The sequence below is a fragment of the Boeremia exigua genome, assembly GCF_020726555.1.
Source record: "Boeremia exigua strain MPI-SDFR-AT-0100 chromosome Unknown C7974scaffold_3, whole genome shotgun sequence".
Taxonomy (NCBI): domain Eukaryota; kingdom Fungi; phylum Ascomycota; class Dothideomycetes; order Pleosporales; family Didymellaceae; genus Boeremia; species Boeremia exigua.
This window is the reverse complement of record NW_025763520.1, coordinates 464,662-492,031: the sequence shown is the minus strand read 5'-3', so window position 1 is coordinate 492,031 and position 27,370 is coordinate 464,662. Positions and strand designations below refer to the sequence as shown.

At 57.9% G+C, this 27,370-nt stretch overlaps 8 protein-coding genes across 8 annotated transcripts; 3 read left to right on the top strand and 5 right to left on the bottom strand.

Annotated features, from left to right (window-relative positions):
• Window positions 1–1,393: 1,393 nt before the first annotated feature.
• On the bottom strand, window positions 1,394–3,815 carry C7974DRAFT_122739 (uncharacterized protein). The gene has a single exon (XM_046135180.1). It carries the CDS (start codon window positions 3,595–3,597, stop codon window positions 1,507–1,509), a length of 2,091 nt encoding a protein of 696 aa, XP_045999895.1. The 5' UTR covers window positions 3,598–3,815; the 3' UTR covers window positions 1,394–1,506.
• A 210-nt stretch (window positions 3,816–4,025) lies between these two features.
• On the bottom strand, window positions 4,026–8,933 carry C7974DRAFT_387465 (uncharacterized protein). Its single transcript, XM_046141170.1, has one exon. It carries the CDS (start codon window positions 8,690–8,692, stop codon window positions 4,304–4,306), a length of 4,389 nt encoding a protein of 1,462 aa, XP_045999894.1. The 5' UTR covers window positions 8,693–8,933; the 3' UTR covers window positions 4,026–4,303.
• A 409-nt stretch (window positions 8,934–9,342) lies between these two features.
• On the bottom strand, window positions 9,343–12,206 carry C7974DRAFT_329649 (kinase-like domain-containing protein). The gene is made up of 4 exons (XM_046139064.1): window positions 12,003–12,206; window positions 11,886–11,953; window positions 11,062–11,837; window positions 9,343–11,013 (listed from the first exon to the last, which is right to left on the bottom strand). Exons 1-4 carry the CDS (start codon window positions 12,037–12,039, stop codon window positions 9,762–9,764), a joined length of 2,133 nt encoding a protein of 710 aa, XP_045999893.1. The 5' UTR covers window positions 12,040–12,206; the 3' UTR covers window positions 9,343–9,761.
• A 935-nt stretch (window positions 12,207–13,141) lies between these two features.
• C7974DRAFT_387461 (uncharacterized protein) lies at window positions 13,142–15,382 on the top strand. Its single transcript, XM_046141169.1, has one exon. It carries the CDS (start codon window positions 13,296–13,298, stop codon window positions 15,147–15,149), a length of 1,854 nt encoding a protein of 617 aa, XP_045999892.1. The 5' UTR covers window positions 13,142–13,295; the 3' UTR covers window positions 15,150–15,382.
• A 253-nt stretch (window positions 15,383–15,635) lies between these two features.
• Window positions 15,636–16,501, top strand: C7974DRAFT_305187 (mitochondrial inner membrane translocase subunit Tim17/Tim22/Tim23/peroxisomal protein PMP24; the record flags this gene model as incomplete). The annotated part of the gene is made up of 3 exons (XM_046138017.1): window positions 15,636–15,725; window positions 15,786–16,406; window positions 16,463–16,501. 3 exons carry the CDS (start codon window positions 15,636–15,638, stop codon window positions 16,499–16,501), a joined length of 750 nt encoding a protein of 249 aa, XP_045999891.1.
• A 909-nt stretch (window positions 16,502–17,410) lies between these two features.
• C7974DRAFT_305167 (uncharacterized protein) lies at window positions 17,411–18,177 on the bottom strand (the record flags this gene model as incomplete). The annotated part of the gene is made up of 2 exons (XM_046138015.1): window positions 17,411–17,526; window positions 17,586–18,177. 2 exons carry the CDS (start codon window positions 18,175–18,177, stop codon window positions 17,411–17,413), a joined length of 708 nt encoding a protein of 235 aa, XP_045999890.1.
• Window positions 18,178–20,934: 2,757 nt separating this feature from the next.
• Window positions 20,935–22,917, top strand: C7974DRAFT_122660 (Nin one binding Zn-ribbon like-domain-containing protein). The gene is made up of 2 exons (XM_046135179.1): window positions 20,935–21,015; window positions 21,119–22,917. Exon 2 carries the CDS (start codon window positions 21,372–21,374, stop codon window positions 22,818–22,820), a length of 1,449 nt encoding a protein of 482 aa, XP_045999889.1. The 5' UTR covers window positions 20,935–21,015; window positions 21,119–21,371; the 3' UTR covers window positions 22,821–22,917.
• A 917-nt stretch (window positions 22,918–23,834) lies between these two features.
• Window positions 23,835–26,326, bottom strand: C7974DRAFT_352910 (terpenoid cyclases/protein prenyltransferase alpha-alpha toroid). The gene is made up of 3 exons (XM_046139525.1): window positions 26,029–26,326; window positions 24,075–25,984; window positions 23,835–24,024 (listed from the first exon to the last, which is right to left on the bottom strand). Exons 1-3 carry the CDS (start codon window positions 26,239–26,241, stop codon window positions 23,937–23,939), a joined length of 2,211 nt encoding a protein of 736 aa, XP_045999888.1. The 5' UTR covers window positions 26,242–26,326; the 3' UTR covers window positions 23,835–23,936.
• Window positions 26,327–27,370: the final 1,044 nt, after the last annotated feature.

Below are 27,370 nucleotides of genomic sequence, written 5' to 3'. Positions count from 1 at the left end.
AAACCTGCTGGCGAGAGTAGAACGTCACGATGTCAAAAACACAACGGCTCAGACGCCGGTTTGCGAGACGTGCCATGTCATGAGGACGGGCGATCAAAGAAGCCAATGCGGGGCCGCCGACCGCTAAATTCGGAAGCATCGGCTTTGTCCCTCACAGCCGTCTCGCCGATCCTTGAATCCAGGCACCGCTGTTGCCCCACCTGCCTGTTTGTTGCGGCTGGCAACATCGTGGTCGATGGCTTGCTTCGGCCTCATGATTACCATGGTGCACGTTGGCGGCGTGTGGAGCGTGTGGGATGCGCACCCGAGCTGAGTTTTTTGCTGCATGCTGGCTCTTGCGCAGTGCCAGCCCACACACCCCGACACCTCGCTGTCACTTGGAAGTTCCAAGCCGGTGAAGATTTCACTCGCATACTGCTTTCCGGTCAGCCTCTCGTTATCACCCCCGACTGCATGCAAATCGAAACGAGTGCATCAACAGCTGCGGCATTTAGCACCGCCAGCACCAATGAGTATTCCCGCAGTGGGGCCTGTCGGTTGGTACAACTTTAAACCAACGGCGATTGCGCGATCTGAGGCTCTCAGGGGCTGAACGCGTCGACTACTGCAAGCATCGACTGCGCTCGCAACCTCATGCTCTGGTTCCTATCGCGACACGAAGTAATCCCTCACCGCCACCTCAAACGTGCTGCAACCGCGTGCGCTGAATCGGTCCGCCCAACGCCAACGACGGACGTCGAATCATGCACCTGCATCACGCCGCTTCGCATGCAGTCTCTGATAACGCATTTGAATGCTGGTTGGCACTATGCGAGCGCGCCATGGTACCTACAGGACACATGAGGCACGCCATGGTACAGGAGACGCGACGTGCGTCACGTGCGCAGCATGTAGCTGCGACTGCGAGCGGAAGCTTATCTGGACGACAGCGAGAAGCCGCAGTCCAGAGCTCACGTACGCGGTCCCAGAACCATGGGTGACTCACCCGCAAACCACGAGCGTGCTGAACCCGTCTGATGCGGTAGCTTGATGCCTACAGTTTTGCCTCTTCCTCATTTCACATCTGATCGTCCCCAGCCCCAACGCAAACAAGATCCTCGCCCCATATGTCTGTTGTTTCTCGTAGACGTGAGCATCGCGCGCACTCAGCCGCGGTTAGGACCACAAGGTATTAAAAGTCCAATCTGTAAGCTAAGGTATTGTACGATTAGACAGCAGTATCCTTCATCCTGGGAAGACCAGCGCCTACACAATATACTTCTATTTTTCCGTTGCTCATGAAATGGCCATGCTAGCTGGACGCAGAAATGCAACCAAGGTAGCTACGGTATTCACAGAACTGAGAGGCAATCTAGATGTGTCTCGTGGCGGGAAGAGATGGACGTGACGTCTCACCTTAGCCACGGAAAACAACAGCGGTAAGGAGATTGCAAGATGAAGAGACGAAGTGTCCTCTACACGCACCAGCAGTCACCACGCAAGACATATTCCACCCAATCCCCCAGCCTACAATTCATCATGCCCCCCGCTTAGCGCTCCGTCCCGCCCATCGCCCTGGCCCCCGTCATCACCCCCAAACCCCCCAACCGTCTCCATCTCAACACTAACCTCAAACAACCCCGCACCAACCCCACCCTCCACAGGCCCAACCTCCAACTCAAACCACGCGTCCGTCCGCGGCACATCGTCCAAATCCAACTCCGCCCTGAAACTCGCATTCCCGCCCCTCCCAACCAGCACATCACTCAGCACCACGCCCCTCCTGACATGCCTAACCACCACCCGCAGCGCAAGCCGCGGCGTCAGCGGCGCCACCGCGACCACCGCGTTGGACGTGCTGCGCGCATCGAACGCGTAGCGGCGGGGCTGCGTATCGGGGCCGACGGCGTCGCGGATGGACAGGCCGGCGGGGAGCAGCGTCGCGGTGTCGGGCGCGTTGTCGTAGGGCGTCAGGCCGCGCGACACGACGTGGGACAGGAAATTGGGGATCGCGGCGCGGTCGTGCAGCACGCTGTACGTGCCGCCCGAGGCCAGCACGGCGGCCGCGAGGTCCGCGTCGCTGGGGCGCGCGGTCAGCGCGGTGCGCGGCAGAGGGTGCACGTGTGGTGCGAGGAGTCCCACGTGTGTGCGTATCCCGGCGTCGGAGGCGCGCCACACGTGGGCGATTTGCTGGGCGAGGGTGGCGGCGGGGGCGCAGGTTAAGGCGATGAGGGCGGTTTTGTTGTGCGGGAGGGGGTGGGAGTGTTCAAGGAGTTCGGTGATTGCGGCGCCGATGTCGGGGCTTGTCGGGGAGTCGCAGTCGATGTCGAAGTCCGGGTTGAGGTCGTGGAGGTCGTCGCTGGAGCCTCTGCTTTTCGTGGAGTTTTGGGGGGTGACGCCCTCGCCGGGGCCTTCGTCGTGCGGCTTGTTGGCAAGCTCGTCTAGTAGCCACTTGTGGATCGGGATTTGCATTTCAGCCACTCTGCTTGCCGTCTTTATGGCATCTCGGAGGATGGCGACGCGGCGTCCGTAACAATCTGTAGCTGGCTTGTCGCGAACAAGAGCGCAGATCATAATGTTGCCGCGCTCGGGGCCGTACGTTCGTCTGATAGCTTCCCTAAAGTGGCGCCATTGCCTTCGAGAATCCTCAATAGCAGCAGACACAGCGCGCTGGAAGTTACCAGGATAGTCGCTACGAGGGGTGTTCGGGCCTGGGGTGCTGACGTTTCCAGTGACCTGGTCAATCAACCCATTGTCTTTGTTCAAGGTATGATGAGTGATGCGCCCAGTGCAATCAATAGAACCCGGCTCCAGCGGGTGGCCAGCCTTCCCCACCGGTCCGTCTGTGAAGAGTCCCCCAAAGCAGCCCGTCGAGAGGTTGTGTGGAACCTGCTCCGAGATATCGTTCTCGCCCCGAAGATCCAAGAACACAGGCGCATCGCTGCGCTTCAGTCCCGGCGGATTATTCGGTCCAAACGGCGGCTCCGCGTCATCCGCCCAGTTACTATGCGCATAGAAGTCCTGGACGCCATGTAGCGCGCGCCCAAATCCCTCTATCGCCGAGCACTTCGCTCGCGCAAAGACGTGCATCTGCAGCGCCGGAAACGAGAACCTGCAGTCCAGCGTGCTAATGTCGACCTCGGGCGCAATGATGCGGGCGCCGGCATCCACAATGCGATCCGCGGCATCCAGACCCTCCTCGATGCGGGTGCGCATGTGGTTGACGCAGACCTGGAGCTGCTTGGTGGCCTCCTGGCGCGTCACGGGATACTCCACGCCCAAGTCGAACAGCTGGGCGTCGAGGAAATCCGCGTTGTCGCAGTGCGCCTCCGGGCCCTCCGGGACGGGGTCGAGCATATCCGGAGCGCCAACGGCGCCATTGGAGCCCTGGCCGACGTAGATGTCCGAGCGTCCGGACAGCTGGTGCAGGCTCAGCTCCTCGAAGCAGCGGCCGTCGGAGACCTGGGTGTTGGGCGGGCAGGCAAACGCGGCTCTAGTGATGCGTTCATGTTCGCAGTGCTGGCCGATGATGGCGGGCTCGTTGATGGTGCCGAAGCCTACGACATGTGTGTGGGGCGAGAGAGACAGCAGCAAGGCTGTCGCACACGCTTTTATCATCTCCTGTAGTGGGCTGTGGTTGTTAAAACTCCAGGGTAGTCCGTTATCGGGGTCCAAGCGTCCTGTGGAGCTGCGGATTCGTGCTGTCAACGGAATGGTTTGAAGAATGTCGATCCGGGCGCTGTGAATTCAAGTAATGCCATACTCAAATGTTGGTCTGGGAGAAAGTGGACATGTTCAGAAGTTTTGTTGTTTGTGGATGACGTTAAAACTCTGACGCAACTGGTGGATGATGTTAGGTCAAACCTTCCGCGGACCAATCAGCTCGGATCGCGGCTGTATCCGCTGATATCGACGATGTGGTGGATCATATCTGACAACCCGGGCACGTGGGATTGCTCCAAGCCTTGCACCAAGGAATCTTGTTTCGCGAGTTTGAAAACTCAATAAAATCTCGTGCGCATGACCCCGATCCGTCCCATTACTTTGTACGATAACGCAGTGACCTGTTGGAGGAGAATTCCCTGCTTGATTCATACGCATGGCCTCGCCTCGCGCTTGGTATTGTCTATAGTACATATATCTAGATCCAGGCGACCAGAACCCTGTTTCATGTGACGCAAATACTGATTACTGACTCTGAACGCCTTGCTTTACCCATGCTGCATCATAAAAAACACGAGAGCGTGCCGATGTATTAGGTCATCGCTCTGCGGACCTACAACTCACGTTGCGTTGCGCAAAAGACACTGAATTCCTTGACCACCTACTCGTTCACCAGTGCACCGAGAATAAGACTCTGGATGACAAACTCGGCGCTCGCGACCCTCACTTTGCGCCCAGCCACGTCGCCCCTGGAGAGGAGTTCTTCCGGCTCGCCGTCGTCTCTCTTCCTCTTCTTGGTCTTTTTGAAGCTCCCCTTTGCGAGTTTGGCAGACGCGCCAGTGCCAAACAGTGCGGCGGCAGCATCAGCAACACTGCTCTGGTCGCTGTCGACATATACCCAGTCCCACTTGCCCTGCACCAGCAGCTGTGTAGCAGCGGTGATGTCTGCGCAGCGGCCAACGTTCGAGGCGCCAAGCGCGTGCGTCAAGAAGACGAAAGGCTGGCGCTTCTCAATCTCCTTTTTGCTCTTGCCGGTGACGAGGAGGACAGACTGGCCCCGGAGCAATAGGTCGCGCTCTTGGAACGTCTTGTCGAATGAGACGTCATCGCTCGATGGGTCGTAGATGCGCATAGCTCGTGAGCGCACAATGCCATGGGGGTCAAGGTACTTTGATAGACCAGCGGGCAGAAGGTATCGCGCAAAGGTCAAGGAACGGGAAGCGGAGAGCGAGTCGTTGATCCAGCGCAGATGCAGACAGGGCACGTTGATAGCGAGAGCCTGTAGATATTTGGTACTGCGAGAATGTGAGTCTGTTATCAGTGCCACAAAGCCGAGCTTCTTGAACTCGTCTTTCAACATCAGGGTGCCTGCTCCCTCGACGGTGGTCACTGAGGTCCGGCGACTTTGCGAGGCTGATAGCTCGATCGGCTCGGTCTCAAAGAGCTCATGAAAGCCCTGCTCCAGAACACGGCCACCATTTGCTTTGATAGCTCGTGCAACAGCATCCTTGTCCATACCATCGCCGGTGGAAGTCAAAACGAAAGCCATGTTCGAGAAGACGCCGCTGCCAGATCGACTCGACGACGCGACAGACCCAGCACGATGTGTGGCATCCTTCAGCAGTGATGGCGCTGCAAGGCCCCTGCGAGTGAAAGAGGGTGTGGTCAGTGCCTCGGTAGGCACTGGTGTGCCAAGTTGAGACGCGGATTTGTGCGGTGATATTGGCGGTGAAAGTTGGAAGGTGCGATTACGCAGTCGACCCCATAGCTGAGTGGTGAGGTAGACACTTGCAATGTGCACAGTGACCTGCTTCGATAGAGGGGCGGTCCTTCCTGGTGGCAGGCTATCTCGCTGCTTTTCCTCAAGGACGACAGACACATGTCCGTAGCGATCGGTCATAGGGAACTCATAATTATGCAAATCATCGCACTTCTCTGTCAGACCGACTACCACATATGTGTACTTTTTCATGCCGGGTTGATCAACCTTGACCTGATCGCCTGGCCTGAGGTCCAATGATCGAACCTGGAACGCATCTAGAGTGGTGCTGTTGCCGTCATCAAAACGAATCTGAAGCTGTTTCGAGTCTGGGCGGCCTATACACGTGGCCGGATAGTAGTGGCTGCCGGGCCATGAGGCAAACACTCGATTTGGGACAACTACTTCGCCTCCGTGAGTCTCAGCTTGCCTTGGTGTCAAGCGAATGGCAAGACGCGGCGTTGAAGGAGGCGGAGAACTAGCAAGTTCATCCGTACTCTCTCCAGCATCACGCATCTCAACGTCAGCCGACTTGTCAAAGGACTTTGCAGTTTTACGTGTTGGTGTTGCAGGCACCGGCTTTTGCGTAGTTGCAGTTGCTGAGGCTTTGGGCTTGGACGGTGAGTTATTTGGCGAAGACATTGTGGCAATGACAGCTCTTGCAGACTTAAGAGACCCCTTCTTGCTGTTCTGAGGCCTTACTGGTCGCGACGTTCGTTTTGTTTTCAGCGTTGCAGGTCTACCATACGCTGCTGTGATGTTGTCTCTAGCCTGTGCTGCAGCAAGCGCACCCTTTTCTTCGCGTGCTTGAGCGGACGCCGTTGGAGGCGTCTCCTCACGCGTCTGCTGTATGTGCTTGAAAGGCGACGGTGGAGCTTTCTGCGACTGCTCCACAGCTGCTGCTTGCTTGGCGGGACTGTGGAAGACACTACTCTTGGAAGCGACCGCGGCCCTCCGCCTCTTCGCTGCGGGTACGGGGCTGCTCATGTGTGTATCGCCGTTAGTATCATCGAAACCGATGAGGCTGGGTATGTCTATTTCGTCCTCCGCTGTCGATCGCTGAGTATTTGGTAGGTTTGCAATGTCGTTCAGAGACCGAATGCGGCTTACGTCGAGTAATGAATCACTGCCCTCATCTCTTGAGCTATGCGGAGCAGGCATGTGTGATCGTGAGACTGCCTGCTGCTCTTGTGCAGTATGAAATGGTTCGGTGCTGTTTGTGTAATCATGTACCTCGGGTTCCTTCTGGGCGACCTCCGGCGGCGGATTCTCCTGGAACAACAGTGCCTCTTCCGCAAAGTGAGAGGGCTGTGTTTCTTCCAGAGTGTCCGTTTCTGGTATCGTGTTGTTACGTTTCAGACGGGGTGCAGGCATGGCTGGGTCTTCCAGCGTTGCGGTCTCGAGTTTTCCTGAAGGTCCAGTATTTCCACTTCTAGGAGTGAAGTCCCTGTCTTCCTCAAGAGTCTCGGGGATTTCGTGGTCAGTAGCATCATCCACCTTTATCGGGCGAATGGCCTCTGGTACGTATTTCGCTTCTAAAGCACTCGGTGTGGACGCAACCAACGGATTTTCCTCAACGGCAGCTTGCGCTGGCTCTACAATAGGCAAGTCATCCTCTTCATCAATCCGAGCATCCTCACCGTCAGTTGCTACGTCATCAGGTTCGCGCTCTAGGTCTTCTTCCGAATGCTCCTCGTAACCATGCTCGTCGTACGTAAGTTCGTCTGTGAGCATTGGGGGGCTACTAGGCACTCGTTCTTCTTCTCCAGACACCGCACCCTCTTTGACACCGTTTTCTGCATCCTGACTCGTCCCAGGTGGCATTCGCACCATCGACGATGATATCATCTGACTTGTATATCCTGTTCGGGACGCCACCGTGGTCTGGTTGATACTATACTGGTTTACCGAGGGTGATGAAGGGAAGCGGTTGTCTGGCCGAGGCCAGCTTTCGGGACCTGCGATAAGATCTGGCTGAGAGTCCATAACAGCGACAGAACCTCGACTACTATGCGGAGTCGTTCGGAGGATGGACTGAGATGCTGGAGCTTGGATTTGGGACTCGCGCTGAAGCTGTGAGCCTGGACTGCCTCGTCGAGAACCATTGGCTGGTATGAGTTCTGGTTGCGTGCGTGGAGGGTGTGACGAAGTCTTCGGCACTTGTATCCCGTTCTCAAGGCCGCTGTATCTCATTCGAGCCTGTGCAACAGAAGCAATGTCCTGTGACAGTTCGTCGAGAGATCGGTCCATCTTGTCATCCTCCAGTGCTGGATGTTGTGAAGGGTCCTCCATGGCCACATCGTCGTCCTCCAGCACTCCGTCGTGCCACGTGGGTTGTGGTGTCTCATTTTGAGGGTTCGGTGAACGCTGGGCATCACCTCTACGCTTGCGGACACCATGTGCTGGCGCAATCGCTGGTGCCGAGATGCTAGACAAAGACAGGCCAGCTGCGCGATGGTTCTGCTCCCTCTGTCTTTGACGTTGCAGGCGTTTCTGCGCTGCCGAAAGCTCCTCCCAGCTATCTTCTTGAACGAGAGGCGTGCGTTGTGCCCCTCTCAATGATCTTCGCCTCTCCTGCGACTCCTTCATTGTCACGTATTCAGATCGCGGTTCGCTCGAGGATCTCATGGCCGGTTCAGACCATTCCTGCCGCATGACCTTGATGGGACTAGACAGCGCTGGGATAGGGCTCGAGTGGCGGGCGTTGTTGAAGTTGGGAGACGGGCGTTGGAAGACGGGATCTTCGGTACCAGCTATCACAGGCGACGTACGCGCCTGAGTCAGATCAAACGCCTGGGTCAGAGACAATGGCTGCCCCACGCCCGACCTGCCAAAGGCGCCGCCAAAAGCAGAGGCCGACGCCACAGTGTCTGGAGTGGTCTCTACGCCCGCAGTGGAGCTGAGCATCTGCCCCGAGTGGATGCGCTCCCGGGCCGCGACAGCGGGCGTCTCGAACTTCAATGGGCTCGTGAAGGCATCGTCGGTGCGCAAAGATGGGCCGCGATCGTCCTCCAAGGCAGTCGGGCTGGTAATGGCAGCGTCTTGGGCAATCTGCGAGGATGCAATGATCTCGACATCGTCGCTGAGAGGCTCGACGTCGTCTTCGTCGTCGTGCTCGGCAAAGAGCGACCGCAGCCCCGAGCGAGGACTGGGCATGCGCGTGGTGGTGTCCGCTGTGCCGAATATGCCGCTCGTCCAGTCCTTGTGCATCTGGCTGTCCGGCTGCGTGTCGCCTGGAGCGTCCATGCCCGCGAAGCTGTGATGCATTTTGGGTGCAAGGACCGCGTCCATTGGCGCCGTGCTTACTGGTGCGCTGTGGTGCTTTGTGGCGCCGGAAATGACATGATACGGCTGCGTTGCGGTGTTTGCGACGACGCGTCTCGACGGCGGAGCGTGTTCGGGCGCGACGGGAAGCAGTTGCGGCACGGCGCCGAGGCGGGGGCGTGGCGGAACAGTGAAGGTCGGCGGCGGCACGGAGATGGGCGAGCCGTGGCTGTCGGTCGAAGTGGTGAAGCAGAGGCCCTGCTCGCTGCCTGCGCGCTGCCGGAGCACCTGCGAAAGTTGCGATGGGTCCTGCAGCGTGAGTGTCAACGCAAAGAGGGCCGATTCACACGCCGATCAGCTGCAAGGGTCCGCGTCGCGGCAACGGCAACGGATTCTCGAGTGCACAAGGCGAGAACTCACATCGAACAACACATCGCTTAGCAGCGTGAATGTCTGCGAGTCGGCCATTGCGTGAACATAGTTTCGGGCGGCGCTTCCGTCGGTAGTGGTTGGCTTTCTGTCTGACAGTCGATGGCGCCCTCGCGTCGCGTGCTCACGTGGGCGGTTCGGGACGCCTTCGTTCTGACTCGGTGACATCAGGCCTGGGAGCGTCCAGCCGTATTGTACAGTGTGGGGGCCCTGGGGCACGTACACGCTTCGTACTGGATTGCACATGTGCGCAGACACAGCACTCCTATCTCAAAGCACAGAAACCTATTCAATAACATTTGAAATTACTTGTCAAAGAAGATGCAGTTTTGGTTCTATTATACACTGTCCATCTCCGTCTATCTACCATCTATCTACACTCAAGCCCGTAGACTCGTAACAATATGTCCCAGTAGAAGCGCCTCCAAAGTGGAAAAACCGGCTATCCCAACGCCGTAGTATGCAAGTATAAGCGCACGCCCAAGATCACGGCTAACATGGCTCCAACACAACGCAACGCAACGCAGCCAGCGTGTCGTCAAGGTCGTGAGTCATGATCGTGAAGGGTGCTAAGAAAGAGAGACGTGAAATTATGTGCAAGAATGCGAGTACGGACGCACTCCACGCATGCTGTGTGATGCGCAGGATGCTCTGGAGAATGACGGGCCTAGCTTGCGGCAGGCCAGCGGCTGCGCAGCCCGGACATCCACTGTCCATAAAGAATGTCGGCCAGAAGGCCCTGCTGCTCCATGCCCTTCTCTACATGGCCCGGCAGCTTCTTCTCGTCGACCATGGGCAGCGAGTCGTTGCCATATGGCTTCTCGCCAACGACATATGCGCTCTGTCGACGGCGGTGAGACTTTAAATGAGGGTTGTTCTGCGCAAGCACGAGCTTGGCCTTGGTGGGCGTGCCGGATGTGCCAGTGGGTGTGCCGTTGGGCGTGTCGATGGGAGTGGAGGGAGAGTCGTAGTCCTCCGATGCAGACGATTTGCTGACCGATGATGTAGACAGCTTAGTATTAGAGCGGATGCGAGTTGTGCTGCTGCCGTGCACTGTGGTGCCGCCATAGCTTGTGTCGCTTCCTTGAGTGTTATTGCGCTTGAGCGACGACTGGGTTGTGGGCATCTCGATACCTAGCGCAGCAGCCAGCTTCGAGTCGGACTTCAGACGGTCGACCATGGCCTTCAGCAGCATGAACTCTCCCTGTGGGTCGATCTCGTCTAGCTGCGCCCAGGCTGAAGCGACTCGACCCATGGCCTCACGCTGGTGAGGTGAGCCCGTGTCAGCGTGTGCCTCCTGGAAGACACCATCAAGGACTTTGCTATAAGCCCGACGTCCATAGAGCGCGTCCTTCGTAACGGGCATAGGCGGGTACTCTGGCTCTGGCGGCTCATTCTCATTGTTCACATCAGTCACGTCAAACATGAGATCGGCACTTGGCGGCGATGGGCGGAATGTTGCGGCAGACGGATTGGGGTGAAACGAGTTGCTCTGGGTGGCAGGCGGGTTGGATCGAAGTGCTGCGCGGCGCTCTCCGCTTGGAATACGCTTGAACCGCTGTACAGTCGAGGGCGAGTTGCCGAAGGTGAGATCAACACCAAGAGGCTGTTTGGGCGCGCCACTAACGCGACGAGCAGTAGGTGTGTTGCCTGAAGCTACGCGGAATGCGGTTCCGGAAGAAGATGTGCGAGATGAAGTTCGAGTACGTTCTGGTACTGGCGAGTCGGTGACAATGCCCAACGGAGCATCATCGAGATTCATGTGCTGCATCAGAGATGCGTGTGTCTCTTCGTCTCCAGAAGGAATGCGAGCAAGCTTGCGCCGTCTGAACGTTTGACGTGCCGCGGGAGCAACTGTGCCAGCCTTGACTGTGTCGAATGTCCAGTCATCTGACTCGGGCTTAGGAGAAAGATCCTTCCTAGAGCGCGTTAGATGTTTCTTGAAAGGTTAGAAGCAGTCCACCTACATAGTCTCCTCATAATATTTCGGGTGCGACACGTCATCCTTGTCCTTCTTCGCGTCAAACATCTGCTTGCGCTCAATCAGCTCGCGTAGAGCTTCGACCTTGCCGGCGCGGCGGATGAACTTGTGTTCCAACAGCTCCTTTGCCGTCGCGCGTCGGTCTGGGTCCTTGATCAAGCATTGCGCGATGAAGTCCTTGAACTCTTTGCTAAACTGTTCACCTTGGAGTCGTGGAGCAGGGTTCTTGGGAATCGTAAAGAGTACCTTCATGGGGTGCGATCCTGCGTGTGGCGGTGCGCCGTCGGCCAGTTCCATGGCAGTGATGCCCAACGACCAGATGTCGGCCCTAAAGTCGTACCCAGCCTCCTGAATGACCTCCGGGGCCATCCAAAACGGCGTTCCTACAAACGTCATGCGCTGCGACTTCATGTTCGTCAACTGCGCAGCGACACCGAAGTCGGCAAGTTTTACCTTGCCCTTGTCGGTTAAGAGCACGTTTGCAGCCTTGATGTCTCGGTGGATCTTGCCGGTTGAGTGGAGGTAGTCGAGGCCCAGCAGAAGCTCGCGACACATGATCGCAATGTGCGCCTCGCCCATCGGTCCTGGGGCAAGCAAATCGGCAGCTGAGCCACCGCCGAGGAACTCCATGACAATCCATAGCTTGACGCCTTTAACGAAGCTAGTCTTGTACTCGGTGATGTGGGGGCTATGGCAGGTACTGAGCAGGGCGATTTCGGCCTGGATGTCGACAAGCTCCTCGTTGCTGTCCTCGAGGTCGATCTATGCGCATGAGCACGTGAGCTGGCTGGGGATTGCATGAGCACTTACATGCTTGATCGCGACGGTTTCGCCCGTGCTACGGTCGATGGCCTTGTACACCTTTCCAAAGGACCCGCCTGTGGCTGTCAGTCCAAGAATAACATGGCGGCTTTCTGAAACACGTACTGCCCAGCTCCTCCATAACCTGGTAGTTCTCCGCCATGGTGGAGAGGTGTGAGCTATTGCTGGTGACAACAATGCAGGCGCTCGAATTAATCAAGCAGTGGTGGGATCCAGGTTGAGGGCGGTGGACGGCGGGAGTCCTTGGTAGAGTGTGTTTGAATAGAAATAGGGTGGTGGTGGTGCAGCTGAATAGGCCGGAGTGGAGACGTTAGTATATCGTCGCGCGGTGGTGTTGCTGGACCCTGCGTAACCACGCGTGGTTGCCGGGCAACTGCAGGCGTACACAAACAGCTCGCGATGATGGCGCCCCACTGCGCACGATCGCCAACGCACGCGCATGCGCAAGTGCACAGGACGATCTGTAGGACAGCAGCAGTATGGATGCCCATGTCGCAGAGACTTCGCGCGCTGAAGCTGGCGTGCCGCCCGTGGTGGTGAGGCTCAGTCTACAAAACAGCCTCAAGCTCCGTACCTGCGTCAGGTCCATTCCTGCCCGAGACTTGGAGCTGCCCTGCATAAAGTCTTGTTCATACGGACCTGTCAGCTGCTCGGACGGGCTGCTGTCACTGTGCCAATTAGTGCTTTTGCGGGGGAGTTCGGGCTGCCACGCTTTGGTGGCCGAGTCAAGTGATGGGCTGAGCCTTGAGGCACCGTTTGGGCGCTCAGACCGAGGCCAATGACGCCGCCTAGCAACAGAGGGAGAGGTTCCGACGAGGCGTCTCCTCTGGTTACCGGGAGCGGACTCATCGTGTCCGACCCGAACTGCATGTTTCATGAAATTCGTGGTGAGCTAGAAACGGCGGCGCGCTGCGTTGATCCTGGCGGCTGGCAGCAGATTTCATCATCTGGTTGCCAGACACTTCTAGCCTAGGCCGCATGGGACCGTGCTGGCAAATGGATGCACGATGGGCGCAGGCTGGAGGCAGCCCCTCGGCGCCCCGCTGCACGTCGAAGATGGGTTTCAGGTTTGGATGGTCGCGGATCGCCGTCGACGCTGCGGCGGTGAAGGGCGCGGAGGAGGGCGCGTCAAGCCTCGTGCAGCCAAAACCTCAACTCTCGCGCAGGTGACACTCAGCGCAGCACGCGGATCTCATTTGCGCTAGCCCCGCAAGCCAGTCCATGGCCACAGGGAGTCGGGTTCGGGGTGGATTGTTTACCGTAATTTAGGGTTAGGCGTGAACACTACCAGTACGACAATGAAAAGCGGCGGACCGCTGCTGTGCGACTGTGTGCGAAATCTGCATTGCCCTCTCTTCACAACCGCCGTCGAGACATGCACGCTTCAAAGGTCCTGGCATGGGTTCCTCTAGCCCGCCGCTGCTGAAGACGTGGTTCTCGTGGGTGCTCTACTCGGCCAAAGGCTGCTTGCGCGTCGCCAGCCTCTCCGTAGCCTTCCTCACGCTGTACCTCGAGCTGCACGGCAGCCACCCCACGACCGCGGCACTGCTCCTGCTGCGCCTGTCGCGTCGCCTGCGGCTGTCTGCGCTGGTGTGTACGCTCACGCGGGAGAAGCATCGCGACATGGCAACGGCGACTGCAAGGGCCCTGGACCGCCCAGAGCGCACTACGCGGCCAGAAAACACATCAGGGGCCGGCCACGCCGCTCCGCCTCGACCAGACGGCGACTCTGCTTCCTCTCCATCCGCGCCCACCGTCCCCCATCTCTCGCCCGTCCGCGCGATGCCTTCCCACGTTCGTTCCAAGACCTCGTCGCACGCCGACATCGTGCGGCAGGGCAAGCGCTTGTCGCTCCAATTCCCAATCCAACCTACTGCTGGCAGTAGTTCGCCCGTCTTTTCCCCACGCTCGCGGCCGCAGTCGTGGATGGCTGCGCCGTCGCCGCTGCCGCTGCCGTCGCCCGAGGCCGCGCCCGCGTCGCCCGAGACCAACATCCTCGCCGTCCTGGCCGCGCAGGAGCGGTATGTGCTGGAGCTGCGCGAAGAGCTCGGCAAAGCTGAAGAAGACCTCAAGACCCTGAAGAAGCACTACGCCCTGCACGAGGCCAGCAAGCGCCGCAACGACGTGCGCAAGGTCGCCCAGCTGCAGCCGCTGAACACGGCCCTCGCCAACATCGACGCCGCCCACGATGACGAAGACGGCGGCAACCTGTGGATGCAGCGCGAGATGGAGCGCCGCAAGGCCCTGCTGAGCAGCACCAAGTCGTCGCAGCGCAAGGTCTTCAGCGGCTCGCGCCACCTGCGCACCCTGTCGCTGCTGTCGCCCGACCGTGCCTACGCCCCGACCTTCCCGCTATCTGCCGGCCTCGTCGACGACGACTTCGCCAAGCCCTCGCCCACACCCACACCCATGCGCACCTCGACCTCGTCCGACGTGTCGCGCCAGCTCATCGACGTGACCAGCAACGACTCGCCCAACGTGCAGCGCGACAACCTGCTGCGCACCGGCAAGCAGCTGGCCAGCGACTTCAGCAACGGCCTGTTCACCTTCATCGAGGACATCCGCCAGGCCACCGTGGGCGACGAGGCCGTCAATGGCGCCGAGTCGCCCGCGCCCGCGCAGAACAGGGATGGCTCTGCCAAGGTCATCCGAAACACGTCCGCCAGCAGGCCAACCCTGGCCCGGTCGGCAAGCTCCCGGAAGTCGGTGCAGAAGAAGCAGTCGATTGGCGAGGACTTCTGGTCAGAACATGGTCTGAGTGAGCCCAAGACCACCTCCGTGAACAAGAAGACTCATGCTTCCAAGGCCTCACGCACCCCCGAAAGGCAAACGGCCAGGAGCAGCAACTTCGAAGAAGACTGGGATAACTGGGATAGCCCTGGCACCGCCTTCGTTGCGAAGACAACCGACATCCACACCGACTCGGACGAGTCAGACGCCCTGTCGCCTGCCAACACCAGCGACCAAGCCACCATCAGGCACCACCCTCGCCGCCACGACTCGAAGAACTCGTCGCTAGCTACCATCAGCTCTGCGAGCATGCCCGACACCAGTGCGTCGCGCGACCCGAAGCGCAACTCGATACCATGGCCCGACCTGGTCAACTTGTCGCCGTCGAATCTGAAGCGCACAGCTTCGCACTTGATGAAGGAGTGGGAGAAGCAGCTCACACCGCCGCCCGAGTCCAGGCTTTCCAGCCACACCCAGGGCGACTACATCGGCCGCTCGGGCTCGCCCGGCAGCCTTATCTAATGACGAACGATCTGTACAGACGACTTACAATTGACGACGCTACGCATCTAGACCACAATGTCTAAACGAATATCTATTCATATTCAATTTCAACGGGGGAGACTTGAGCAGGTGGCTTGGAGTGGCACTTGACGGCATGGCGAAACAGGCGTTCGTGGTTGCCGCTGGCATACCTAGCATTACATATCCAGCGAAGCATAGCATAGGACTTCGAAATATATTGCATACTTTTAGCCATCTGCCCGAGACCGTGAATGCGACAACACACAGTGGATGAAGTCATCAGATGCTGACAGGCCGAGCGCAAGGCTGACAGCAGCACGTGCCACCCAGGACCTCCGTGTTCTCCGCAAAAGTTGCTGCCGCGCATCGCCATCCATCTCGACCTTCCCGCTCACCTCGTCCCATCCCTCTCCGCGCGCCCGCCCGTCCATCACTCGGCCCGTCCGTCACTCGGCCCGTCCGTTACTCGCGCACACTTCCAAAATGGCGCTTCCGCAGAACCCCGCCGGCATGATGGCTGGCATGAACCCGACCGCCGGCCTGTCCGAGCAAGAGGTCCAAATGACAAAAATGGTACCCTTCACCCTTCTCCCCCAAGCCCCATGAGGCACGAATCCACGCTAATTCTGCCAGATACAAGCAACCATGGAATCCTGCGCCGGCAAAACCGTCATGGCGGGCGTTATGGGTGGCGGCCTAGGCGCCATGTTCGGCCTGTTCATGGCCTCGATGCGCTACGATACCCCCATGGGCCAACCGCTCGCGACCGCGAACCCATCGCCCGTGGCCGCGGGTGCAGCCGCTACACAGACGCCAAAGCCTGCAACGACACCGATCGCCAACGCTGCCCGCGCCGCCGCCGCCAGCGCATCGCCGCAGAACCTACCTTCCACTGCCGCCGCACACGCCGTCTCCGCAACCGCAACAGCGCCCGCGCCCGCTCCCGCTGCGTCCCTCCTCTCCCCCGCCGCCGCCCCCATCGCCGACCTGCCCCTCAAACAACAGCTCAAGCACGGCCTGCGCGACATGTACCGCTCGTCGCTCTCGTCGGGCAAGAACTTCGCCAAGGTGGGCGCCATCTTCAGCGGCACCGAGTGTGCGATCGAGGGGCTGCGGGCCAAGAACGACCTGTACAACGGCGTTGCGGGCGGGTGTATCACAGGGGGCGTTTTGGCGCGGGCCGCGGGGCCGCAGGCGGTGGCGGTGGGGTGTGCGGGGTTTGCGGTCTTCAGTGCGGCGATTGATGCGTACATGGTGAGTTTTGCGTGGTGGTGAGGGGAGAAAGGGGGAGTGGAGCTAATGCACGACAGAGAATGCCCGAGGACGAGCGCAGCAAGCCGATTGCCTAGACGTGGGTGGGCGAGCGACGATGGACAGAAGTCGGCAGTGACAAAAGCCGGCAACAAGGGAAGTCGGCAACAACAGCAGCCACCGACAGCCGCAGCCAGCAACGACAGCAGCACCAGGCATGTGGCACGAAGTGTAATAATATTGTATACCACGCGCAGCACAGCGCACAGCATAAGACGGCGTTACGGACCTCGCCAGAACGGGACTAGATTCGGGGGTGTAAATGATACGTATGGATGTGTACATGACACACGAGACTCAAGCACAGGTCTCGAATCAAGACTCTGACTTCACGTTCACGTCCACGTTCACGTTCACGTTCACAGTGTCAGACGTCCCATCCATAGGGCGCGAGTGAGAAATAGAATGTGTTAACCATGTCAGGGATGTGTATTAAGCTACAAACATAGACACAAACGTGGAAGTGGATATACGACTCTCGGCGACCTAAAGACACCATATGGAACGGGGCAGGAGGAGGCGACGGAACGGTACGGTCAGACAGGTGCCTGGCCGCGGCTTGAGTACAGCTGGAGCGTGTACTCTGCTCCACGCCGCAGTGATGGTGCGAGGGAGTGCAGGAAGTAAACACGAAAGGGGATGTGCGAAGCAGATGTGCGAGGAGGGAAGTGCGAGCGCGCAAGGAGCAAAAGCACAAGGAGCGTAGCAAGAAACCACAAGCGCGTGTATTGAGCACCGTGCAAGCAAACCCACCCAGGAGCCGCCAGCGAGCGTCCAACACGGAAAAAGGTAAACGCGGCGAACCAAACAATCAGATAAGACAAACGTATTCAGGCGCGCAGCGATCCGCAACGGAAATAAAGCGCAAGACGGCAGCAAAAGCCTTGGCAGGCACACTGCGTGCGACGCAGTAGGGCTGACGGCGCACGACGGCTCCCGGCGCAGCCTCAGGTGTAGTATTTCCCGGTGCGGCCATTCTCGTACTGGCGCAGATCTCGCGAGGGCGAGCCGCCGGCGCGCGAGTACGTGAAGACTTCGACCATGACGCCGCGCCCGTGTACTCCTGTGAGCAGTCAGAATCCAGTGTGCGCGATGAGGGTACTAGGTTTGGGGGAGGCTTACGGCCGTTGACCATGTTGTACTGTTGCCACGTTCCATTCTGCAGCATCGCTGGGAGATAGATTTGGACCTGGTCCCTGGGGATGGCGAAGGCGATGAGCGCGAGAAAGATTGCCAGCTCTCCTTTCAGCGCCCCGTATGCCTGATCCCCAGTCGTGGGGGGACCGCCGTGGTAAATGTCAGGCAAGAGCATTTTGACCCAAGCCTGATCTTCGCGTCGACAGAGAAGTGCAGGTTGCTCTCTCGCGTTGGTCAGGTACGAGGACCAGCCGTCGAGCTGGTCATGCTCGAAGCAAAGTGGAAACCAAGTTTCGTCGGTCGCGGAAGTCGCGTCGCCCCTCATGACCAAGAAACCTCTTCCATCGCTGAAGTATATCGAGAAAGTGCTGTAGTGCTTAAGTCCGCCAGGTAGATTGGCGTCGGTCCGGGGTCGTATTTGACGGCCATTGCATAGCCACCAGGTGCTAGAAGCTCCACCAGGGAGTATAGCGTTGCTGCCCAGTCCATAGGAAGGCGCCCAGTGGTTGTTAAGGTCTACAGTAGGATGGAGGTCGCATATCTCGCTGAGTCGAAAGACGAAGGAGGGCTGAGGCATCGAACTGTTAGACGTGCTCAGCATTGTGAATCGACTACTGCTTACTGGTACTTGCTCGGGATCCATTTCGTTTGATGTGTGCTTGTGGTTGAAGACTCCGGCTGATTATCCCGCTGTCCAGGCAAATCACTCCAATATGTGCCACTTTACCATCAACATTGCTCATCCTTTATCCTTCGTACCGCGATGAGGCTCTGCTGGATACGACCACAACAGGAAGGAATGCAGGCCTTAGTGTCAGGCGACTGCTTTCGTCACCATGTCACTTTGCGGGCACGCAAGACGGGCCAGCTTCTGATAAGCCAGAGCAAGGCCCCGAAGTGTCATGGCGGCAGATGGTGATGCATCGGCTGCAGAGCCTAGCCGACCGGCCAGCGACTGGCTTCCTTTACCCCGCCAGCTACAGCATATGGGAGGGCGCGTGCCGCGATCCGTGCCGGCTGGTGTTACGCAGGGTCGAGGGTCGGTCGGTCAAGGGGCGATTCGGAGCAGATGTAGAGTCTGTACTGGAACGCATTCGCTGCAGATCTATAGTTGTTCGGCCGACACTCGAAGAGTGCACAAGACTGTAAGACGGTCGCTGCTGTCACGCATGTCAGCCAAGTCAACAATGCGCTGAGCACTCAAGGATCCTGTTGGACGCAACGCATCAATCCATGCTGCTGCGATGCAAGGACTAAGCCAACCACAGAGGCTGCAGAGCCAGCCAGAACAGGGTAGGGTGGATACCGGCGTCAGTGGAGCGCCAGTATCCATGCCTGTTACGGGTAGAAGCTCCTGGATAGGCGCCGTAGTGCTCCGCGAAGGATGTGCCAGACGGCCGTAGTTCGTTTCCAGTAAATGCTCGACTGCGTCTCTCACATGTTGTGGCGCCATGTTGATTTGCGAGATACCCGCCGAGTGTGCTGCGTCGTCATGCGGAGATGCCCAACGACCGCCGTCTCGTTGGGAGGATGAAGGGGACAGTCGGTGAACTGTTCCCGAATCTAGGTGTCAGCTCTGGTGTCTATGAAACCCTGTCCCGGCAGCAACACCCCCTAGAGTGCTGGTGGAAGTGGGCAACCACAGTGCGACTTGCGGCTCTGCTTTGTGGCGAGAGGGGTTATAAGCGGTCTGTTGCGTCAATCCAGCGGACGCCGTCATCTGCGCGCGCGCTAACATCGACGATCATCCTTGGATCAATGAACGTTGAAACAGATCAAGCGAGCGTTTGAGTGGATTGAGGACATTTTCTTTTGGTAGTTTGTATCGAAGTCAGGTCGAAGCCTCCCATAGTTGTGGGATTGGGAGGTTAAGTAGAAGCCAGCATGCCCAGGGTTTGTCCACGCTAATTGCGCAACGGTAAGGGGATGCCGCTGTGAAGGACTCTTTCATGCATGATGATTACCTGTCTTTTGCCTTCTTTACTTACCCCTTCACTTCTGGAAAGCTGTTCTGAGCTCGCATTGGCGAGTATGCCTCGCAGAACTAACATCAGTACCGTTAAGGGTAAAAGCTCGGCTGCAGCGGCTGTTGGCCCATTGCCCTAACTCAGCGGTAGTCTGACTGATTTGTAGACGCCTGCATGGCTCTATCAGTTGCTCACCGGAAGCAGGTCTTTGTGCCCTACCTAACACATATAAGATGTCCCGCCGTCCGCAGCAAGTCTCGATGGGCACTCACCGGTCGACGGTGCCCAAGATGCCAGATCGTCATACTGGGTCACGCGTACGCACTTGAGCCACACTCGGCGCGAACGAACGCCAACATACTGGCCCGTAGTCTCCGACCGCCGAGTGACAGCCCCGGGCTCTGGGCACCACTGTCCGTTCTGTTGAACTTCACACACCACAAGGGATGGGCCGCGTTCACCCTTATTCCAGCACTGAGGTCCGCCTTGGCTGAGCGCACAATACACATACCGCACTATGAATGCTGGAATGATGAATACCACAGCAAAGAGCGCTCAGTTGCTCACCATACTTGTTGAAGCGCGGGAACACACACACCAGGCTGTATGACGGACTGCTACGGTCCGTGGAAGTACCGAGCTGGGTGAAGCCTTCGTAAGGTGGAGCCAATCATCATCAAGGGCCAGTTTAAAGGCAAGACCAAAGATAGACCGGCTCGGACGAAAATGCCACATCCAGTGGTGTGATGAGATGCAGACTTGGATTGAGTGGGAAGTCGTGGTATGTCCCAACGATTGATCAACACTTCAAGGCTCATGGAGCAGCCCTAACCATCGTTCTTCTAGAATCACTCCAAGCGTGAGCAATGGGGTGACTCCAAATTCCAATTGGCTCCTTCGCTCCCACACGCTCGAACCGAAGGCTCGAACAAATGAAAACAGCCAAGAAATAGGACAGCATTGCAGGATGCTTGATCGATAGGTTATGTTGAATGATTTCATCGTCAGCTCCTCTTGGTATGAGCAGTGCATCGAGTAAGGGCAGCGCAGACTAGGCTGGCTCGTGACGAAGAGGCTTGCCTTTGGACCCGACAGTCTGGATCCGGTGGATAGGCTTTCAAATACCGAATCAAAACCGGCACTGGGGCGAACGACGAAAACAGTACGCGACCCGGCCTGATGCTACATCCAGCTCCGGGGAGCAGTGCTAACTTGGCATCTGAGAACCGGGTGCAGGACCTCTAGTAGACTCGGGACGCACTGGTGGTGATCTCGTCTATCGGCCAGCGGTCCAGGCTTTACCCGCTTGCCCATATGTGCCGAGTGCGGTAAACGCTCAGTCGCCGCGTGCTACCCAGTACAATGGGCGTCGTACAAAACGGAAGGTCATGGTCCGCAGTCAACTAGAGTAGCTAGCGAATCTGCACAGCGTCAGCGACGGCCTTCTGGTATGTATAATCTGGCTCGTTCGGATAAACGGCGAGTCATGTGTCCAAGCATGGCAGACGACGCAGGATCTCGCCGTACGAGCGTTGAATGACGGGCATGCAGGGTTCCTGGATGTTGAAAGTGACTTCGCGGGAGCTAGAATCACGGAAGGACCGTCTGTGTGTCGCTGCTCTTTGCGGGTTTGCTCCAAAACGGCTAGCCTGTTGCTGTATCAAGTGCACCCCGCGCCACTGTAGTGAAATTTCGCACGCAAAAATCGACCAGACCAACGACGATTCACAATCAGAATTCTGTGATCTGACTGCAAAGTCTCAAGGTGCTTGAAATTCAACTGTCGCCATTTCCTGTCGTTGAAATGGCTGTCGAACCAACCCAAAAGCCGATCCACTCGCTTATCCTGGATACCGGCCCACTGATCAAGAATGTTGTCTCGATATCGACCATTATCAACTCCGCTGAGGAACTCTACACCACTCCAGCCATCATCTCTGAAATTCGCGATGAAGCAACTAGGATGCGAGTGCAGACAACACTCATGCCCTTCTTGAAAGTCCGCAATCCCAGCCCGGCAAGCTACGACGCAGTCATCGCCTTCAGTAAAAAGACCGGTGACCATGCCGTGCTGAGCAGGCAGGATTTGGGAATCTTGGCTCTGGCGTACGAGATTCACTGCGAGAGGAATAGTGGAGACTGGGGTTTGAGATCAGTGCCCAAGGGGCCGATCAAGCTGCGGCCTGAGGAGGAAGAGGAAGCGCGCAAGCAACAGGAGGCGAAGGCCGCTGCCAAGGCCGCTCAGGAGCAAGCAGATCTGGAGAGTGGCCAGATTGATGAGGAGGATGAGTGGTCGACTGTCACAAAGTCTAAGAAGTTGAAGAAGTCCAAGGGCCAGAATAAGAAGAACAAGCCGGAGCAGGCACAGACCGAGGAGATGATTCTCGAGCAACCAGCGACTGAGGCCGAGCCCCAGCAAAAGCCTGAGGAGCCTGTAGTGCAGGAAGCTGTGCAGGAACAGCCAGCATCCCTGCTCACAGAGGAGAAGCCTGTTGAGGTTGAAAGTACCTCAGAGTCTGCTGCCGAGTCGCTCGAGAAGGACATGACGTCCCTCGAAATCTCGAACGAGGCGCAGGAACCTACGCCTCCCGCATCCGACGACGAGGATGACAACGACGGTGACTGGATCACCGAGACCAACCTCCCCGAGCATCAAATCAAGGACTCCACCATCCAGGCCTCCGTCCGCGCCCAGGGCCCCACGCAAATGGATGTCGCCACCATGACCATCGATTTCGCGATGCAGAATGTGCTGCTGCAGATGAACCTCAAGCTCATCACGACCAACATGCAGCGCATCAAGAAGCTCTCCTCCAAGGTCCTGCGCTGCCACGCCTGCTTCCAGATCGTCAAAGACATGAGCAAGCAGTTTTGCCCGCGCTGCGGCGGCGCCACGCTGGCCCGCGTGTCATGCAGCACCAACGCAAAGGGCGAGTTCCACATCCACCTTGCCAAGAACTACACCTACAACAAGCGCGGCGACAAGTTCAGCATCCCGAAGCCCATCGCGGGTACGGCCAATACCAAGTGGAGCGGTATCGGCGGCGGTAAGGGAGGCTGGGGCAGAGATCTGGTGCTCGCGGAGGACCAGAAGGAGTTCACTAGGCAGTTGACCAAGGATAAGAGGGAGAGGGCGAGTGATCTGATGGATCAGGATTATCTGCCTGGTATTCTTACGGGTGACCGTGGACGGGCCGGTGGCAGGGTCAAGGTCGGCGCTGGGAAGAACGTCAACGCTAAGAAGGGGCGTTAGATGATGCCATACACCAACGTGTTGTGACTGGCCATCAATACCAATTGTGCTCATCTATCCCCATCTGACTCTCTGCATCCTTTTGGCATAGACTGCACGCTAACTTCAACAGACTCACCTGTAGTAGATTGAAGATAGTAGTCCCCTGTACGCAGCCTCACACATGCCATAGACCCATCTCAAGCCCCCCTGTATGCCTTCCTTCCGCAGAAGCCATCCATCAACTCTGTTCACCGGCGTCAACACTCCGAAGCCCGACCAGCCTCTTCAAACTCCAGGACGCACAGTACTATACACGTCTTTCTCACCAAGTTCCAGCCCAACCTCTCAGGTTAAACCCAACGCGCCCAACAACACCAGGCGCCAGAAAACCACCTCCCTGCCCAACCCACACCGATCCCTCTCCAGCAGTGCGCTTCAAAGCCGCGAATAATCCAAGGACACAGTAAACCCAGCACGTGACCAATCCCAAGCACAATCTTCCACTAAGAAGACAATTTCTACCTCCCACATGCTAACCCACACTATCGACGTATTGTTTCCGGGTCCTGCATCGAGTTCTCAAATCGCATAGAAACAATTGATCAGAGGCTGGCCGGTCGACGTACACACAATTATAATTAGTATTGGACAAATCAAACCGAATCAGACATGCTACCAGTATAAAACCAGCGTGTACAAACACGAAAACCGAAAACCTGTGGAGGGTGCTGTGCTATTACACCACCATGAGTGACAGGAGTGATCGGGGACTGTAGACGGATGGTTTGAACGGTGGAATGAGCAAAGGAGGATAGAGAGGTGGGCGTGGGGGGTTGCTGGTGCTGGTGCTGGTTAGGGCACAGTGTGAGGGGCGCGGAGATCAAGAGGGAGGGGAGTCGTTGCTTGGAAGGAGGACTGGGGGGTGGAGTGCGGAGCAGAGTTTGGCAAGCAGGAGGGAGGCGGGAGGCGGAGGAGTGGTTATGTGGTAATGGGGGGGCTGTACGACGTCACTGGCCAGATGGATGAGCTGATGGCGGGAAAAGCAAGGTGTTGGTTGACACAGCGTGTGTACGCGTGCGCCGTATTACTGCTAATCTTCATTCATAGTGGCATCGTCCCTGCATTACTCCTTCTCTATAACGGCGCGTTCCCGAAGCGTTTTGCATACATACCCAACGCCTTGATGGGGAAGATGAACTTGTAGTTCGGGTAGGATATCATACTGTGTGCGTCAGCTCCAGTTCTCAGTGCATCACGTGACAAGATACGTACCAGCTCTTGTTAAAGACACCCTCAATCGCCTCCTGCTTCCACTCGCCATTGGGCATCTGGCGACTCACAATCATCTGCAGTGCTCTGCGCAGCGGCTCCTGGTGTGGGAACCCCGCCTCGAGCAGCGCAATCACCACCCACGCCGTCTGCACGACCTGGCTGCGCTCGTGCGCACAGTACACACCCGTCTCGCACGATTTGTACGTCTCGCCCCAGCCGCCGTCGGGCATCTGGTGGTCGAGCAGGAACGCGCACGCGCGGCGGACGCGCTCGGAGTTGTCGTGCGTTTCGCCGACGCTCTTGAGTGACTCGAGCGCGAACATGGCCGCGTACGTAAAGCAGATGCCCCAGGCGCCGTACCAGGAGCCGTCGGGGCGCTGTGCGGAGCGGATATAGTCGACAGCGCGGGTGCGGAAGGTGGCGATTTCGGCGGCGCGATAGGAGGGGTAGTATTGCTGGAACATCTGCAGGGCAGTGACGGTTGCGGTTGTGCATTCGACGTAGTCGTATTCAATCATGATGCGACCAAAGACTTCTGCAGCGTTGAGGTGCTCAAGGAGTTCTGAGCCGCGGGTGGGTTCATAGGAAGCGCAACCACCGGAGGCATTTTGCATGGTCAGGAGAACGTCGATGGCGTCTTTCAGACGTCGCTCTTCGAGCAGCGTTGGGTATTTGTGTTTGTTTTGCAGAATCAGCACGGCCTTGAGCCCTTCCGATGTGCAGTCGCTAACGGTATACCCTTGCTTGCGCGTGCTGAATCCCCAGGCGCCCTTGCGCTGCTGGCGGTAGCATGCCTGCTGATCGTCGACTTCAGCCAGTATTTGTTGGTCCTCGAGAAACTCCAGCGCCTTGGTGAACATGGGTCGGTACTTGTCTTGCGAGAGGAAGTCGCACGAGTCGCCGGCCAGAACTGTAAACGCCGTGTCCCACGTCTGCACTCCGTTTGTGCCGTTCATAAGCATGCCTTCGTCTTTGACCCAGAGAAATTCAGGCAGTGTCTTCAGATGCTCCTGGAAGGCGTGCCCGTCAGGGCCTTCTTTGATATACGACGCCAGCGTGTTCATGGGTCCGTTGACGGGTCCAAGATTCGCAAAGTCCGTGTTCTTATCCTCTGCCTGAATCAGCCACCACACATGGCTCTCAGCACGCTCCTTCATCCACGCAGGCCGCAGGTACGGATTCCAGAGAACAACCACGAACCAGAAGATCAGCTTTAAGATCCAGGTTTTGGGATGGTAGTCGTCCATGGGCGAAATATCGTTACGATGGGCGCTAAATGTGATGGTGTCGAACGGCTGGGTGAGCAGCTCCGACCGCAGCTGCCGCGTCAGGTCGTTCAATGGATATGACCACCTCCGCGAGTACACAAACGACATGGGTACGAAAACCTGGCGCATGTGTATCCACCAGCGCCACGGGGCGATGGGCACCCAGTCGGGCAGCAGCCACAGCTCCGGCGGCACAGGGTTCACAATGTCCCACTCGAGGACGCCCAGCACGCTCAGCCAGAACTTGCCCCAGTGCGGGCCTCTCAGGGCGCCGCCGAGCTTCCACAGCGTACTGCGTGCCTTGCGCATACGCGGGTCCTCTGCGTCGACGCCAAGGATGCGCAGCACGGTGTAGTTCATGGCTGTGCCGAAGACGCTGCTCTCGCCCTCGATATGCAGCCCCCAGCCGCCGTCGTCGGGGTGCGCGCGCGCGAAGAGGTAGTTCTTAATCTCGATGGCGCGCTCGGGCGGGATCGCTGTCTCGGTGACGTACCAGGTGATGATCAGGCCCGGCAGGAGAAACATGGGCCCGCCATACTCGCAGGCCCAGTTGCCTGGCGGCAGCTGCAGATTGGAGAAGAAGGAGAGCCCGTTCTCGGCGGCGTCGAGCGGCGTCTTTGCGGGTGGGAGATCGGGGAGGCCCTGAGCGGTCAGTGTCGTCGTGGTGTTGGAAGCGTTGTGCGTACCGTCTCCATGCCCAGAAAGTACCGGTCCGCCGCACTCTGCGGCCACTCTTTCAGCTCCTCGTCACTTTGCAGGTAGTGCCATGTCTGGCAACCCCGGTCGTCCTTGAGCCGCCATCGTGTGTAGTCCGTCTTACTGCTTGCATTACCATTCACCCCCCGTTTCGTGACACCGTTCGTGGCGCCGTTCGCCGTGCCATTGGTTGCGTGCGGCATCACGCCAAGTCGTATACGTCGTGTACGTCGTAGGTATCGTGGAAATCTCAAGCCATTCGGACAGCGTAGGATTGTTGAACATTTATGTGCTGGTGGACGGAATCCTTGGCAGGGACGCGTGAGCGCGTTGCACAGCGGCGGGCCGGCAGCGAATCACACAGCGGTTCGGACACGACCACCATGAACCCACGTCCGAGCCATGTTCGGGAACCTTGGAAGGCACAACACTAGTAATCCGAGCTGCGACATTCAGCCCTGTGTCTTTGAATACTTAAGCACATTCCAACGAAATCCCCCGACAGCCCAGAAATGTGCGCAGGAAGAAGCACAACAGCTCATGCTGAATTTGGTACCTGGAATCGAGGCTGTAAAATCTGAAATCTGAGGCTGTAAACATCTTGAATCTCCCCCACCCTCGCAAAAGATTTCACACCTCAATTTTACACTCCAATATCATGCGCAACACAACACCCACTCCCCAGCTATATGCAAACGAGTCGAATTTTCTCAACCTCGGCGCACACTGCAGCGCCGGGTGATCGCCAAATAGTCACTACCTTGTCCATGTCGATGTATGGAGCAGCGTATCGCGTACGTACATAGTGTCGGCAAGCCGCACCCGGTTTTGCACCATACCCGCTTTTCTCTGCGCAATATTCGGTGCTCATATGTAGGGCTTCGGCCGCGCCGTGGCTACTTTGAGGTGCGTACCCACCCACATTGAGCCCTCACCTTCCTTTAGTGTCTGCTCTGTTTTAGTGTCCAGGAATGTACTCCACTCCGAGCGCTGCCCTCCGAGCTGCATCCACCCCCTCCGTACCCACTGCTCTTCAAGCACTCTAGTCTACTCCGTTTTGGGGGGGTGTTGACTCTTTGCGTACAATGTCCATCCCACCTATCCATGTCCTTGGAGCACACCCTCGTTTGAGGGCTGTTCAGTTCAAGTCACAAGCACCGTCTCTCAGCCGGTCGCTGTGACTTCCGATAGCGGCTCCGGCCCCGGGCCGGTGTCGGTAAGGTGCCAGTGGTCTGACATGAGTGGTCTGTGAGATGGCATGGGAAACCCGATTTGGATCGCAATCGCGATCGCGGTGATAGGGGAATGGCATGTGCTCGATTGGGCATGTGG

What these genes read in the sequence shown, in the direction of transcription:
- C7974DRAFT_122739 (XM_046135180.1), bottom strand. Translation starts at nt 3,597, where the DNA reads ATGATAAAAGCGTGTGCGACAGCCTTGCTGCTGTCTCTCTCGCCCCAC.
- C7974DRAFT_387465 (XM_046141170.1), bottom strand. Translation starts at nt 8,692, where the DNA reads ATGGACGCGGTCCTTGCACCCAAAATGCATCACAGCTTCGCGGGCATG.
- C7974DRAFT_329649 (XM_046139064.1), bottom strand. Translation starts at nt 12,039, where the DNA reads ATGGCGGAGAACTACCAGGTTATGGAGGAGCTGGGCA. An exon ending in AAACCGTCGCGATCAAGCAT is followed by an intron (nt 11,838 to 11,885) that starts GTAAGTGCTCAT and finishes TCATGCGCATAG; the next exon opens with ATCGACCTCGAGGACAGCAA. An exon ending in AAATATTATGAGGAGACTAT is followed by an intron (nt 11,014 to 11,061) that starts GTAGGTGGACTG and finishes AACGCGCTCTAG; the next exon opens with GAAGGATCTTTCTCCTAAGC.
- C7974DRAFT_387461 (XM_046141169.1), top strand. Translation starts at nt 13,296, where the DNA reads ATGGGTTCCTCTAGCCCGCCGCTGCTGAAGACGTGGTTCTCGTGGGTG.
- C7974DRAFT_122660 (XM_046135179.1), top strand. Translation starts at nt 21,372, where the DNA reads ATGGCTGTCGAACCAACCCAAAAGCCGATCCACTCGCTTATCCTGGAT.
- C7974DRAFT_352910 (XM_046139525.1), bottom strand. Translation starts at nt 26,241, where the DNA reads ATGCCGCACGCAACCAATGGCACGGCGAACGGCGCCACGAACGGTGTC. An exon ending in ACTTTCTGGGCATGGAGACG is followed by an intron (nt 25,985 to 26,028) that starts GTACGCACAACG and finishes CTGACCGCTCAG; the next exon opens with GGCCTCCCCGATCTCCCACC. An exon ending in GGTGTCTTTAACAAGAGCTG is followed by an intron (nt 24,025 to 24,074) that starts GTACGTATCTTG and finishes TGACGCACACAG; the next exon opens with TATGATATCCTACCCGAACT.